This window comes from Pan paniscus, chromosome Y, assembly GCF_029289425.2.
Source record: "Pan paniscus chromosome Y, NHGRI_mPanPan1-v2.0_pri, whole genome shotgun sequence".
NCBI lineage: Eukaryota > Metazoa > Chordata > Mammalia > Primates > Hominidae > Pan > Pan paniscus.
Window position 1 is genome coordinate 45,627,516 of NC_073273.2, and position 14,414 is coordinate 45,641,929.

The 14,414-nt window shown below is 48.8% G+C and overlaps 1 protein-coding gene across 3 annotated transcripts in view; it reads left to right on the forward strand.

Annotated features, from left to right (window-relative positions):
* ASMTL (acetylserotonin O-methyltransferase like) overlaps nucleotides 1-14,414 on the forward strand; it is a 56,612-nt gene that overhangs the window by 29,451 nt on the left and 12,747 nt on the right. For all 3 annotated transcript variants that reach the window (XM_055107111.2, XM_055107109.2, XM_055107110.2), the window contains exons 7-11: nucleotides 4,321-4,708; nucleotides 6,742-6,904; nucleotides 10,501-10,685; nucleotides 13,261-13,393; nucleotides 14,260-14,403. In XM_055107111.2, coding sequence (XP_054963086.1) covers nucleotides 4,321-4,708; nucleotides 6,742-6,904; nucleotides 10,501-10,685; nucleotides 13,261-13,393; nucleotides 14,260-14,403 — 1,013 coding nt within the window. The remainder of the gene's footprint in view (nucleotides 1-4,320; nucleotides 4,709-6,741; nucleotides 6,905-10,500; nucleotides 10,686-13,260; nucleotides 13,394-14,259; nucleotides 14,404-14,414) is intronic.

Below are 14,414 nucleotides of genomic sequence, written 5' to 3' on the forward strand. Positions count from 1 at the left end.
AAAGAAGGAGGCCCTGCTCCGGGGGCCCGTGTGGCACAGGGAGAGCCGCCCGGCTCAGAAGCACAAACCCTTCACGACCACCCTGACCCATGGAGGCTCAAAGAGCCACACTCCCAGGACAGAGAGGGGCAGGTGGGAGCCCACGCTGGGCTGCGGTGGGGACTGGGGAGGCGCGGGGCAGGGGTAGAGAAGCTCACCTGTTGGGAGGAGGAGACCCCAGAGGTCTGTGCCCAGGACGCTGGCTGCAATTAACACGAATAAACTGTGTGATCCAAAGTCACCCTAAGAGGTGATTCTACCTGTCGTCCCGTCCAAAGATTGGTGAGCACGGGAAGTATGCATGCACCAATCAGCTTCACTTCATCACCCGCCATTTGCATTTATATGTATTATATTTATCTACATCATATATCATATAATGTTTACATAATTATACATTATATAACGTAACATGATATATTTACAATTATATGTAATTTATGTATTCCACATTATATATTCTATTAATTATATATAATATACATTATACAAATTATATATTATAAATTCATAATGTATTATATACTATAATAGATTATACTGTAATGTATAACTATATTACATATAGATTATAAGATAGATTATATATTAATCAACAATTTTGATTTTTAATGGTTAATTTTTAATGATTAATTTTAAGTAATGATTAATATTAATGTAATATGATTATATACTATTATAATACTGTTATAACATTATATGATAGGTTATATAACTGTTAAAATAGATTATATAATAGGTACTGTTATAATAGATTATATATAATCGATTATATATTATAATTTTATTTATAATTATATAATTATATAAATTACATATAAAAATGTATATAATTATATTATAATTATATTATAATTATTTAATATAATTACATTATAATTATATTAAATAATTATAATATAATTATAATATAATTACTTATATTATATTATAATTATAATTATATTATAAGTAATTATATTATATATTATATGTAATTATATTATAATTATATTATATTATATGTAATTATATTGTAATTATATTATATTATGGTTATATTGTAATTATATTATAAATTATATATTATTATAATTATATATAAATTTATATATAAATATATATTATAATTATATATATAAATTTATATATAAATACATAATATATTATAATTATAAGTATAATTATAATATAATTATATTATTATATTATAATACATATTCTTATATAATATATTATAATATATAATTATATATAATATATAATCGATTATATATAATTACATATAAAATAATCGGTTATATATTATAATAAAATATAATTATATATTTATATAATATAGAATTCTATATGAATATGATACGGATAATATATATGTATTAAATATGATTAATATGTGTAACTATGCATATTAATACATATTACATAATAATTAGTATAAATTATGTGTGATTATATGTAAATTATATATTAAATATATAGTTATACATATTAATTATATATAATATATAATGTATTATGTGTTATATAAATATATAATTATATAAAATGTATTTTTATATTATATTAGAAAAGTATATAAAATATTTATATAAATATATGTATATAAATATATTTATACAAAATATGTTTATTTTATATATTTATATAAATAATTTTTTTTTTGAGACAGGGTCTCACTCTGTCACGCGGGCTGGAGTGCAGTGGTACAGTCATAGCTCACTGCAGTGTCAACCTCTCAAGTCAAAATGATCCTCTCACCTCAGCCCCCCTAGTGGCTGGGTCTGCAGACGCATACCACCACGCCTGGCTAATTTTTTCTATTTTTTGTAGCAATGGGGTCTCACTATGTTGCCCAGGCTGGTCTTGAACTCCTGGGCTCAGGTGAGCCTCCCACCAAAGCCTCCTGAGTAGGTGGGACCACAGGACACACACCAACACACGCGGCCGATTTTATTGTTAGTTTTAGTAGAGATGGAGTCTGCGTAATATATATGTATATTAACCTAGAGGATTTTACATCAATTGAAATAAGCCCGGCAGAAGAAGACACATACCACAGGATCTCACTTATATGGAATATAAAACAGTTGCACTTGGTCAAAGGATACAAGATTTAAATCAGGGCCAGGCACGGTGGCTCACGCCTGTCATCCCAACACTTTGGGAGGCCGAGGCAGGCGGATCACCTGAGGTCAGAAGTTCAAGTCCAGCCTGGATATGGCAAAACCCAATCTCTACTAAAAATACAAAAGTTAGCCCGGTGTGGTGGCGGGTGCCTGTAATCCCAGCTACCCAGGAGAGGCTGAGACAGGAGAATCGCTTGAACCCAGGAGGTGGAGGTTGCCGTGAGCCGAGATCGCGCCACTGCACTCCAGACTGGGCAACAGAGCGAGACTCCATCTTTAAAAAAAAAAAAATTAAGTGAGATGGGAGAAGTTCAAGGCTCTTTACAGCCTGTGACTGTGTTTTACAGGAACAGTGTCTTACTGGAAAATTGCCAGCACGCTACATCTGAAGTCTTCTCCCCACACACACAGAATAAGTACATGAGGTGCTGGATGGGATAATTGGCTTGATTTAATGATGACGCATGTATACATATATCAAAACATCCCATTTAACACATGAAATTTTTTTTGAGACGGAGTCTGCTTCCGTCACCCAGGCTGGAGTGTAGTGGCGCAATCTTGGCTCACTGCAACCTCCACCTTCCAGTTTCAAACGATTCTCCTGCCTCAGCCTCCCAAGTAGCTGGGACTACAGGCACCCACCGCCATGCCTGGCGAATTTTTTATTTTTAGTAGAGAAGGTGTTTTGCCATGTTGGCCAGGCTGGTCTCGAACTCCTGACCTCAGGTGATCTGCCTGCCTCAGCCTCCCGAAGTGCTGGGAGCCACCGTGCCCAGCCCAACACCTGAACTTTCATACATACTTTAAATGTTTACATACATTTAAAGAAAGACAGTCTGGGCACAGTAGCTCAAGCCAAGACGGGAGGATCACTTCAGCCCAGGAGTTCGAGACCAGCCTGGGCAACACAGTGAAACCCCATCTTTATAAAAAATGATAAAACTAGCTGAGTGTGTCCCTGCTACGTGGGAGGCTGAGGTTAGAGCATCATTTGAGCCCAGAATTTTGAGGGAGCAGAGAACCAAGAATGTACCACTGCACTTCAGCCTGAGCAACCGAGTGAGACCCTGTCTTGAAAAAAAAAAAAAAAAGATAAAATAAGAAAGAGAAAAGAGGGCCAGACGTGGTGGTTCACACCTGTAATCCCAGCACTTTGGGAGGCCGAGGCAGGCGGATCACCTGAGGTCAGGAGTTTGAGACCAGCCTGACCAACATGGTGAAACCCCATCTCTACTAAATACAAAAATTAGCCGGGTGTGGTGGTGGGTGCCTGTCATCCCAGCTACCCAGGAGGCTGAGACAGGAGAATCGCTGGAACCCAGGAGGCAGAGGTTGCAGTGAGCCGAGATCGCGCCACTGCACTCCAGCCTGGGCGACAGAGCGAGACTCTGTCTTTAAAAAATAAAAATAAAAAATAAAAAATTAAGTGAGACAGGAGGAAGAAGTCCAAGGCTCTTTACAGCCTGTGACTGTGGTTTACAGGAACGGTGTCTTACTGGTAAATTGCCAGCACACTACATCTGAAGTCTTCTCCCCCCACACACAAAATTCGTAGATGAGATGCTGGATGGGATAATTGGCTTGATTTAATGATGACGCACGTATACATATGTCAAAACATCCCATTTAACACATGAAATTTTATTTATTTATTTATTTTTTTGAGATGGAGTCTTCCTCTGCCGCCCAGGCTGGAGTGCAATGGCGTGATATCAGCTCACTGCAACCTCTACCTCCCAGGTTCAAGGATTCTCCTGCCTCAGCCTCCTGGGTAGCTGGGATTACAGGCACCTGCCACCACACCCGGCTAATTTTTGTATTTTTAGTAGAGATGGGGTTTCACCGTGTTGGCCAGGCTGGTCTTGAACTCCTGACCTCAAGTAATCCACCCGTCTCGGCCTCCCAAAGTGCTGGGATTACAGCCGTGAGTCATTGTGCCCAGCCTTGTTGTGACATTATTATTTTTTTTGAGATGCCACAGGCACCTGCCCCCACGCCTGGCTAATTGTTTGTATTTTTTTTAGTAGAGACAGGGTTTCACTGTGTTAGCCAGGATGGCCTCGATCTCCCGACCTCGTGATCCACCCACCTCGGCCTCCCAGCCGTGAAATGTTCAGACCCAGGAACTTTTCTCCTCCTTGTCACCTCTTACCTTCCCCTGCCCACCCAGGGACAAAGCTGGCGGCTACGGGATCCAGGCCCTGGGCGGCATGCTGGTGGAGTCTGTACACGGGGACTTTCTGAACGTGGTGGGATTCCCGCTGAACCACTTCTGCAAGCAGCTGGTGAAGCTCTACTACCCGCCCCGCCCGGAGGACCTGCGGCGGCGTGTCAAGCACGACTCCATCCCGGCCGCGGACACCTTCGAAGACCTCAGTGACGTGGAGGGCGGCGGCCCGGAGCCCGCTCAGAGGGACGCGGGCAGCCGCGATGAGAAGGCCGAGGCGGGAGAGGCGGGACAGGCCGCGGCAGAGGCTGAGTGTCACAGGACTCGGGAGACCCTGCCTCCGTTCCCGACACGCCTCCTGGAGCTGATTGAGGGCTTTATGCTGTCCAAGGTACCTGTGTCTGTCTCCTCAGGCCGCATTTCACAAATGAGCCTACACACTCGGCTTAAATCAAAGGGAATTTACTTCTCACTGTCCTGGAGGCTGGCAGTCTGAGGTCAGGTTGTCTCAGGGCCACGCTTTCTCCGAAGGTTCTAGGAGAGGGTCCTTCCTGCCTCTCCCAGCTCCTGACAGCTCCAGGCATCCCTGGGCTTGTGGCCGCATCACTCCAGTCTCTGCCACGTCCTCCACGTGGCCTCATCCACTGTGTCTGTGTCTCCTCCTCTGTCTCTTAGAAGGACACCTGTCATTGGACTTGGAGTCCACCCTTCTTCGTGATGATCTCCTCTTGAGATTCTTAATTACATCTGCCAAGACTCCTTTTTAAAACAAGGTCCCATTCACAGATTCTGGGGATCAGGATATGGACAGATCTTTCAGGAGGACCACAGTTCAGTCCACTACAGATGTATCCGGTTCCTTCTGGAGGCCCCAGGGGAGGGTCCTTCCTGCCTCTCCCAGCTCCTCGGGGCTCCACGCATCCCTGGGCTTGTGGCCGTATCACTCCAGTCTCTGCCTTTGTCTCCACGTGGCCTTCTCCTCTGTGTCTGTGTCTCTTCTGTCTCTTAGAAGGACACCTGTCATTGGATTTTGAGGTCTCCCTAATCCACTGACTCCAACTCATCTGAAGTCCCCTAGCTTACTTTCGTCTGCAAAGACCCTTTTTTCTTTTTCTTTTTTTTTGTTTTTGAGACAGAGTCTGGCTCTGTCATCCAGGCTGGAGTGCAGTGGCATGATTTCGCCTCACTGCAACCTGCGCTTCCCGGGTTCAAGCGATTCTCCTGCCTCAGCCTCCTAACTGTGGTCCTCCTGAAAGATCTGTCCATATCCTGATTCCCAGAATCTGTGAATGGGACCTTGTTTTAAAAAGGGGTCTTGGCAGATGTAATCAAGAATCTCAAGAGGAGATCCTGAGTAGCCTCAGGAGTAGCCTCCTGATTACAGGCGCCCATCACCAAGCCCGGCTAATTTTTGTACTTTTAGTAGAGACAGGGTTTCGCTATGTTGGCCAGGCTAGTCTCGAACTCCTGACCTCAGCTGATCCACCCACCTCGGCCTCCTAAAGTGCTGGGATTACAGGCGTGAGCCACCGCGCCCGGCCTGAGGCCCCATCTTTCAGCTGTTCTGTTCAGGGGCTCCTCACGGTGGCAGCCTAGAAGGGATGCAGCCCTCCCAACACAAGGGGTCCCTCACAGGGCGTCCTCCGGGAAGCAGAGGTGGGGATGTCAGGTGCAGGAGGGACGCAGGCTTTGGGAGACAGGGAGACGGGCTGATGACACCTCCTGCCATTCATCATCAGGAGAGAGAACATGCAGTGAATAAGGAATAAAGGTGGTTACAGCACATTCCATCTGTGCCTCTAATTTACCAAGTGGTGATTATTAAATCACCACCAGGTGGCTTATAAACAACAGACATTGATTCTCCCACAGTCCTGGAGGCTGGAGGTCCGAGATCAACGTGTGGGCAGGGCTGGTTCCTCCTGAGGCCTCTCTCCTGGGCTTGGAGACGCCGTCTTCTCCCTATGCCCTCACAGGGTCGTCCCTCTGTGTGTGTCTGTGTCCTCATCTCCTTTTCTTATAGGGACCCCAGTCCTATTGGATTAGGGTCCACCCAAATGACCTCATTTTACCTGAATCACTTCTTTAAAACCCTGCCTACAAATACAGTCACATCCTGAGGGACTGGGGGGATTAGGAGTTCAACATATGGGTTTTGAACTCAGCCCATATCTGCAGCATGTTGATTTTTCTCCCATGGGCTAGTTTTTCTGCATGATATTCGTTGATGTGCTTTTACCTTGTGTACACGTTGTTTTATAGCTGGGGACTTGGTCCTATAAATCCCCACCGTTCTCTGTGAAAGAAGGCTCAGTGGCCAAGTTGTATGCTTTCAACAACGTTGGCCTCCATCTTTTGAGTCTGTGGGAGTAAAAAGTACTCGACAAGTGACTTAATGAGTCTCTCTGCACTTGTTTTTAACAGGCCCTGTTCACCGCTTGCAAACTGAAGGTGTTTGATTTGTTAAAAGATGAAGCACCCCAGAAGGCTATGGATATTGCCAGCAAAGTGGACGCCTCTGCGTATGGAACGGAGAGGCTTCTGGACATCTGTGCTGCCATGGGGCTCCTGGAGAAGACAGAGCAAGGTGACAGGACCCAGCGGGTTTTGCTCTGAGGATCTTTGCAGGTGGAAGTCACTGAGGGAAGGTGACCTGGAGCCTGGGCAGAGCGAGGAAGGAGGGCCACACCTTCTGTCCCTCTGCCCTCAGGAATGCTGCTTTTCCCGAAAGGGTGAGAAGCAGAGGGTGAATGACAGAGAGGGAACAGTGGCAGCTGTGAGCACATAGAAGCGTGACCTCCTTATGGGCTCTAGTCTCAAAGGGGCTGTATCAGTCCATGTTCTCCTGAGAAACGACCCAATAGGGTGTACATAGACATTGATTTACTTGCTTATTTATTTTTATAGACAGATAATGTGGATGGATGGGTAGACAGATACATAGATAGATGATAAATGCATAGATACATTGATACAGATTAACGATACAGAGATGATAGATACATAGGTGATGGGTAGAGTTGATAGATATATAAATGGATGGATGGATAGATGGATGGATGGATGGTAGGTGGATGGATGGGAGGAAGGATGGATGGATGGATGGATGGACAGATGGATCGATCAATGGATGGATAGATGCATGGATGGGAAGGTGGATGGATTGGTGGAGAGGTGGATGGATAAATGAAAGGGTGGGTAGATGGGTGGGTAAGTGGATGGATGGGTGGATGGATGAGTGGGTGAGTGGATAGATGGATGGATGTGTGGATGGAAGGATGTGTGGATGGATGGGTGGATGACTGGATGGGTAGGTGGGTGAATGGATGTGTGGATGGATGGATGAGTGGGTGTGTGGATGGATGGGTGGATGGATGGATGGATGGATAAATGAAAAGTGGGTAGATTGTTGGATGGATCGATGAATTGGTGGATGAGTGCGTAGATGGGTGGTTAAGTGGATGGATGGGTGGATGGATAAGTGGGTGAGTGGATGGATGGATGGACGGATGGACAGATGGATGTGTGGATGGATGGGTGAGTGGATAGATGTGTGGATGGATGGATGAGTGGGTGTGTGGATGGGTGGGTGTGTGAATGGATGGATGAGTGGATAGATGGGTGCATGGCTGGGTGGATGACTAGGAGTGTGGGTGAATAGATGGATGGGTGGGTGGACAGATGGATGGGAGGATGGATGAATAGATGTATCAGTGGATCGGTGGTTGGGTAGCTGGGTGGGGGAATGGATGGATGAATGGGTAGATGGGTGGATGGATGGGTGGATGGATGAGTGGGCATGTGGCTGAGTGCATGAATGGATGGATGGGTGCATGGCTGGGTGGATGATGGGGAGGGTGGGTGAACAGATGGGTGGGTGGATGGATGGATGGATAGGTGATTGGATGGGTGGGGGAATGAATGGATAAATGGATGTGGATGGATGGATGCATGCATGGGTGGATGGATCAGTGGATCCATCAGTGGATGGGTGAATAGATGGATGGGTAGGTGGGGGGGTGGATGGATGGATGGATGGATGAGTGACTGGATGGGTGGGGGAATGAATGGATAAATGGATGTGGATGGATGGATGCATGCATGGGTGGATGGATCAGTGGATCCATCCGTGGATGGGTGAATAGATGGATGGGTAGATGGATGGGTGGATGAGTGGGCATGTGGATGGGTGGGCATGTGAATGGATGGATGAGTGGATGGATGGGTGCATGGCTGGGTGGATGATTGGGAGGGTGGGTGAATAGATGGATGGGTGGGTGGACGGATGGATGGGAGGATGGATGGATAGATGTATCAGTGGATTGCTGGATGGGTAGCTGGGTGGGGGAATGGATGGATGAGCGGGTAGATGGGTGGATCGGTGGATTGGATGGGTGGGGGAATGCATACATGAGTGATGAATGGGTGGATCAGCAGATGGGTGGGTGGATGATTAGATGGGTGGGTGAGTGGATAACTGGATGGGTGGGTGAATGGGTGGATGGACGGATGGATGACAATGTCTTTTCTGAATTGAACAGAACTCTTCAGCATGGTGCTAGAACAGAGAGCACATGGCCAAGTCCTTGAGTAGCCTGGGAAGGGCAGGACAACAGATGACACCTGGGCAGAGGTGGCTGTGCTTCTGTGATTAGGAGACAAAGCATGCCCTGGTTGAGGCTCCAAAGGCTGTGCCCTTACCACAGAGACATGTGACTATATCCTTAGAGGCTGGAACATAGAAGCCAGAACATCTTCCCCAGCCAGAGCAGTTCAGGACCATTCTCCCGTATTGAAAATAATGATGAATAGGCCACGCCTGTAATCCCAGCACTTGGGGAGGCCAAGGCAGGCAGATCACGAGTTCAGGAGATCAAGACCATCCTGGCTAACACGGTGAAACCCCGTCTCTACTAAAAATACAAAAAATTAGCCGGGCACGGTAGCGGGTGCCTGTAGTCCCAGCTACTCGGGAGGCTGAGGGAGGACAATGGCATGAACCCAGGAGACGGAGCTTGCAGTGAGCTGAGATCGTGCCACTGCACTCCAGCCTGGGGGACAGAGTGAGACTCCATCTCAAAAAAAATTAAAAAATTAAAAGAAAGAAAATAATGATATGGAGAAAGGCTTTTCATCACCGGCACCATGCAAGCTTGTTCCAACTCCTTTTGACAATGCTTTGTGCAGTTGAGTCCTAGGGGCAGTTCCACGTCTGCAGAGGCTGCTCCTGCTTCACCAGAGGTCTCATCATTTATTCATGATGAAAATAAATGTCATCTATCTGACTATAGCAAACTGTACACTCAGGGTCAGCTCGGTGGGAAAACAGTTAACATTTCATCATTAACATGAACACAGGGCTGTTTCTTACATAGGAGGACTGGAGTGGTGCGAGGCCATCTGTTTCCATATACGGGTCTCCACCAACAACTTCTCCACCTTCCAGCCTCCCATTCTGTGGGTGGGGGCATCCTGGAAGGGAGCTTGGGGACTGGGTCTATGGACAGCTGACCTGGGCATGAAGTGGGTGGAGGATGAAGTTCCCTGTATCATTTGGGGCTCTGCAGGGTAACAGAACCCCTAGGATATAACCTAGGAGATTTATCTTAAGGACTTACGTGATTGCGTGGGCTGGCAAGTCCAAAATCCACAGGGCCAGCCAGCAGGTTGGAAGCTCAGGCAGGAGCTGCTGCTGCCATCCAGGAAAGCCTAATGTTTGCTTCTGGGGTTTTCAATGAGCTGGATGAGGCCAGCGCACATTTTGGGGGGTTAATCTCCTTAAAGTCAAACTGATGGTAGATGCAAACGCCAGCTACAGTGCACCTCCACAGCCACATCTAGACGGGTGTTTGCCTGCATAACTAGGAACTTGAGCGTGGCCACGATCGTGAAGAAAGGATCAGCCTCAGTGGGTAACAGTTACAGCAGTTGACAGCTGGGGCGTGGTGGCTGCTGTTTTCCTGCCTAGCTGACCCTCAGTGTATGGTTTGCTATAGTCAGATGGATGATGTTTATTTTAACATCTCAATGATGCATCCCCTATAGTCAGGTTTCCTTGAGTGTATGGTTTGCTATAGTCAGATGGGTGATGTTTATTTTAACATCTCAATGATACATCCCCTACAGTCAGGTTTCCTTGGATTTTCTCGTTAGGATGTCACAGGACTGTCCCTGTTTCTTCAGGTTACAGTAACACAGAGACAGCGAATGTCTACCTGGCATCGGATGGCGAATACTCTCTGCATGGCTTCATCATGCACAATAATGACCTCACGTGGAACCTCTTTACATACCTGGAGTTTGCCATCCAAGAGGGAACAAACCAGCACCACAGGGCGTTGGGGAAGAAGGTGGAAGATCTGTTCCAGGTAGCATAACACCCCCGCGGACACCTTTCCATCTAGCGTGCATTTTGCTAAAACACTTTGACACACAGATCAGTAGGCACCTTGATCAGTCTGTCTCCAGTCTGACAGATCCCAAAAGCTTGGCTCGTTCTGCCTGGAGAACTTAGTGCTGTGGCTCTTGCATCACTCAGCCCTGGAACAGGTGCAAGGTAGACTTCCTCCACTGTTATCCAGCAGCTGATGAAAATAGAATTTCCTCCTAGAAACAGGTTTGAAGGCCATGCTCAGGGGCTCACACCTGTCACTCCCAGCACTTTGGGAGGCCAAGTTGGGAGGATGATTTGAGCCCAGGAGTTTGAGACCAGCCTGGGCAACATAGTGAGACCCCATCTCTACAAAAAATTAACAGTTAGGCTGGGCATGGTGGCATGAGCCTGTAATCCCAGCTAGCTTGGGAGGCCAAGGTGGGCTGATCACCTGAGGTCAGGAGTGCAAGACCAGCCTGGCCAACATGCTGAAACCCCATCTCTACTAAAAATACAAAAAAAAAATTAGCTGGGCATGGTGGCGCATGCCTGTAGTCCCAGCTACTCAAGAGGCTGAGGCAGGAGAATTGCTTGAACCGGGGATGTGGTGGTTGCAGTGAGCTGACATCACGCCACTGCCCTCCAGCCTGGGCGACAGAGCGAAACTCCATCTCAAAAAAAAAAAAAAAAAAAAAAAAAAATTAACGATTAGCCAGTATGATTAGCCAGCTACTTTGGGAGGCCCATGTGGGTGGGAAGATCACTTGAGCCTGGGAGGTCAAGGCTGCAGTGTGAACCGTGATAGTGCTGCTGCACTCCAGCCCAGGTGACACAACAAGACTCTGTCTGAAAAATAGAAATAGGAAGGAGTTGGACAGTCTGCCTTAAATGAATGCCCTGTTTCTTTGCTTCAATGGAACTGACACTTGCTTATCTGAGGCCGCTGTTTGCAAAGCGCTCCCTGCATCCTCTCGCCCCTCCTTCCCCTTTCCCCGCCCAGAACCTTCCTGAGGTGGACGTGTGAGATGTGATGGGGTCCGTGGGGCCTGTGCAGATGGGTGGGTCTCGGTCTGCAGGGCTGTGCCAGCCAGGCGTGGGGAGTCTGCTGTGGGCTCAGCTGGCCATGGCCTCATTCCTCCTTGGCAGCGCTGGCCGAGCTCCTGTGGCAGTGAGCACTGAGTCAGGGTGTGTGTGTGTGATGCAGAGATGAGTCCCAGGGAGCCGGGGGCTTCCTGCAGATGTTGGGGAGAGACAGACAGACAGAGGGAGACACAGAGAGAGAGAGATAGGCAGACAGAAAGATAGAGGGAGACAGACAGACAGAGATGGAGGCAGACAGAGACAGGGAGATAGAGGGAGACAGAGGGAGACAAACAGGGAGACAGAAAGACAGAGACAGAGATAGAGTGAGACAGACACGGAGATGGGAGACAGAGACAGTGAGATAGGGAGAGATGGAGAGACAGGGAGACTTGAGAGACAGGAGGCAGAGACAGGGAGACAGAGATAGGGAGACAGAAACAAAGATGGAGACAGAGACAGAGACAGAGGGAGATGGGAGACAGAAAGAGACAATGAGGTACGGAGACAGAGACAGGGAGGCTTGGAGAGACAGAGATAGAGGCAGATAGAGACAAACAGGAGACAGACATAGAGATAGAGACAGAGACAGAGGGAGATAGAAACAGAGACAGAAGGAGACAGAAAGAGAGAGAAAGAGGAAGACAGACACACACAGAGGGAGACAAACAGAGACAGACAGACAGAGACCAAGGGAGAAAGAGTCAGAGAGAGAGAGAAGCCAGTGGTGGAGAAGCCGAGAGGCATGGACAGGGGCCCTGAGCTGGAGTGAGCAGCCAGCCTGGGCATCGCAGAGGACAGATCCCTGAGCCCCATGATTGCCACCCACGCAGGGGAGGGCCGGGGAGCCCCCGCGGGATTTAGGGAGCCAGGATGGAGACCGGCTGTCCTGCTGGGAGCGGGGCTCAGAAGCATCCTCAGCTGGGCTTGCTTGCCCTGCAGGGACGGGATGTCCAGGCGAACCCTGGACGCAGCACTGAGCCAGGACGAGCCTGGGCTCCTCTGGGACCCGGGGTAGGTGCCACTGGGGGGACTTGGAGAAGCACACCAGAATTCTCGGAGGAGCCCCCTCTGCACACCGCACCATTGTGGTGAAGGCTGAGCCGGGGCACCTGCAGAGACATTGTGGCTTCTCTCCCGGTTTTCTCCAGTGAGGTGTTTGTGGGCCACCCGGAGCCTCCAGGGTGAAAAGCTTTATTGTGAAAAGCCTACTGCGAAACTCAGACGCTTGGAGTTCAGGCTGTGGTGTGGACCAAGTGATTCCAAGGAGATCGTCCACCACTTTGGGGTCCTCTGTCCCCAGCCAGCCCAGCCCCCACACAGACAGGGGTACCCCACACAGCTGTGGCATGAAGCCCGCTCTGCAGCCCAGGCACGGCTGAGCCCCCACGCTCTGGAGCCCTGCACTTCTCCCCCCATCCCCCGGGGAGAGGCTGGGCGAGCCCTCGGCCGGTGTTCTCTGGTGCCCCTAAGCACCCGCTGTGTTCCAGGACGCGTACTACCAGAGCCCGGAGACGCGGCTGAGGTTCATGCGGGCCATGCACAGCATGATGAAGCTGACTGCGTGCCAGGTGGCCACAGCCTTCAACCTGTCCCACTTCTCCTCCGCCTGCGACGTGGGAGGTGGGTGGCCCCCCCGCCAGGGCTCTCCTTACTTTCGTTTATTAAGCCACAGGTATCTTCTTCCCTGCTCAGGACACCTGCAAACTGCCTTTTTCCATTGACAAACCTGATAACGACCTGAACCGGGCCAGGCTGAGTCCCAGATCATGGGTGGATATTCCCAAGTTCCAGGAGGACCCCGGGGATGCCTAAATGCCCCCCTAGAAACTCTGGGGCCCTCTGTTTTGGCTGCGGAGCTGAGGCAGAGCACCTTGGAACCCCTGGATTCCCCTCAGCAAGTCTGATTATATCCTGACTCACCCTCCACCCCACCCCAGCCCTGGACAGTGGGTGCAGCAGTAGACACATTCCCAAGGGCCGCTGGGGGATCAGGGGCCTGGTACGATTCTCACACCATCAGCTTACATTTCCCCAACCTCTGAATGCCTCTCCTCCTTGTGGTCCAGAGTGGCTGCTGTAGCACCAGCCATCCTGTCTGCATCCCCATGGCAGGAAGGAGAAGGGAGGAATACAGCCCCCACCCCTGGGCAGAAAGGATTTCCCTGTAGGTCTGTGCCCTCTACACATGGCCCAGAGTGGCTGCTGTAGCACCGGCCATTGTGTCTACATCCCCATGGCAGGAAGAAGGGAGTACAGCCCTCCACCCCTGGGCTGGAAGGATTTCCCTGCAGGTCTGTGCCTCCACACTCACCTGCTTGTACAGTCTTGTCTGGGATACCAGCGAGCTCCCCACCACTGGCTTTCCCTTCCAGCATGGGTCTCAATGCCATGCACTTGAACATTACTTATGCCCTGGTTGAGCTTTGGAGAGTCGTCAGAGTTCCACAGACGACCCAGCCACAGAGCATGCATTTGCTTCCCCACAGGCTGCACGGGTGCACTGGCCCGAGAGCTGGCCCGTGAGTACCCTCGTATGCAGGTGACTGTGTTTGACCTCCCGGACATCATCGAGCTGGCCGCCCACTTCCAACCCCCCGGACCGCAGGCAGTGCAGATCCACTTTGCAGCAGGTGAGCCCTCC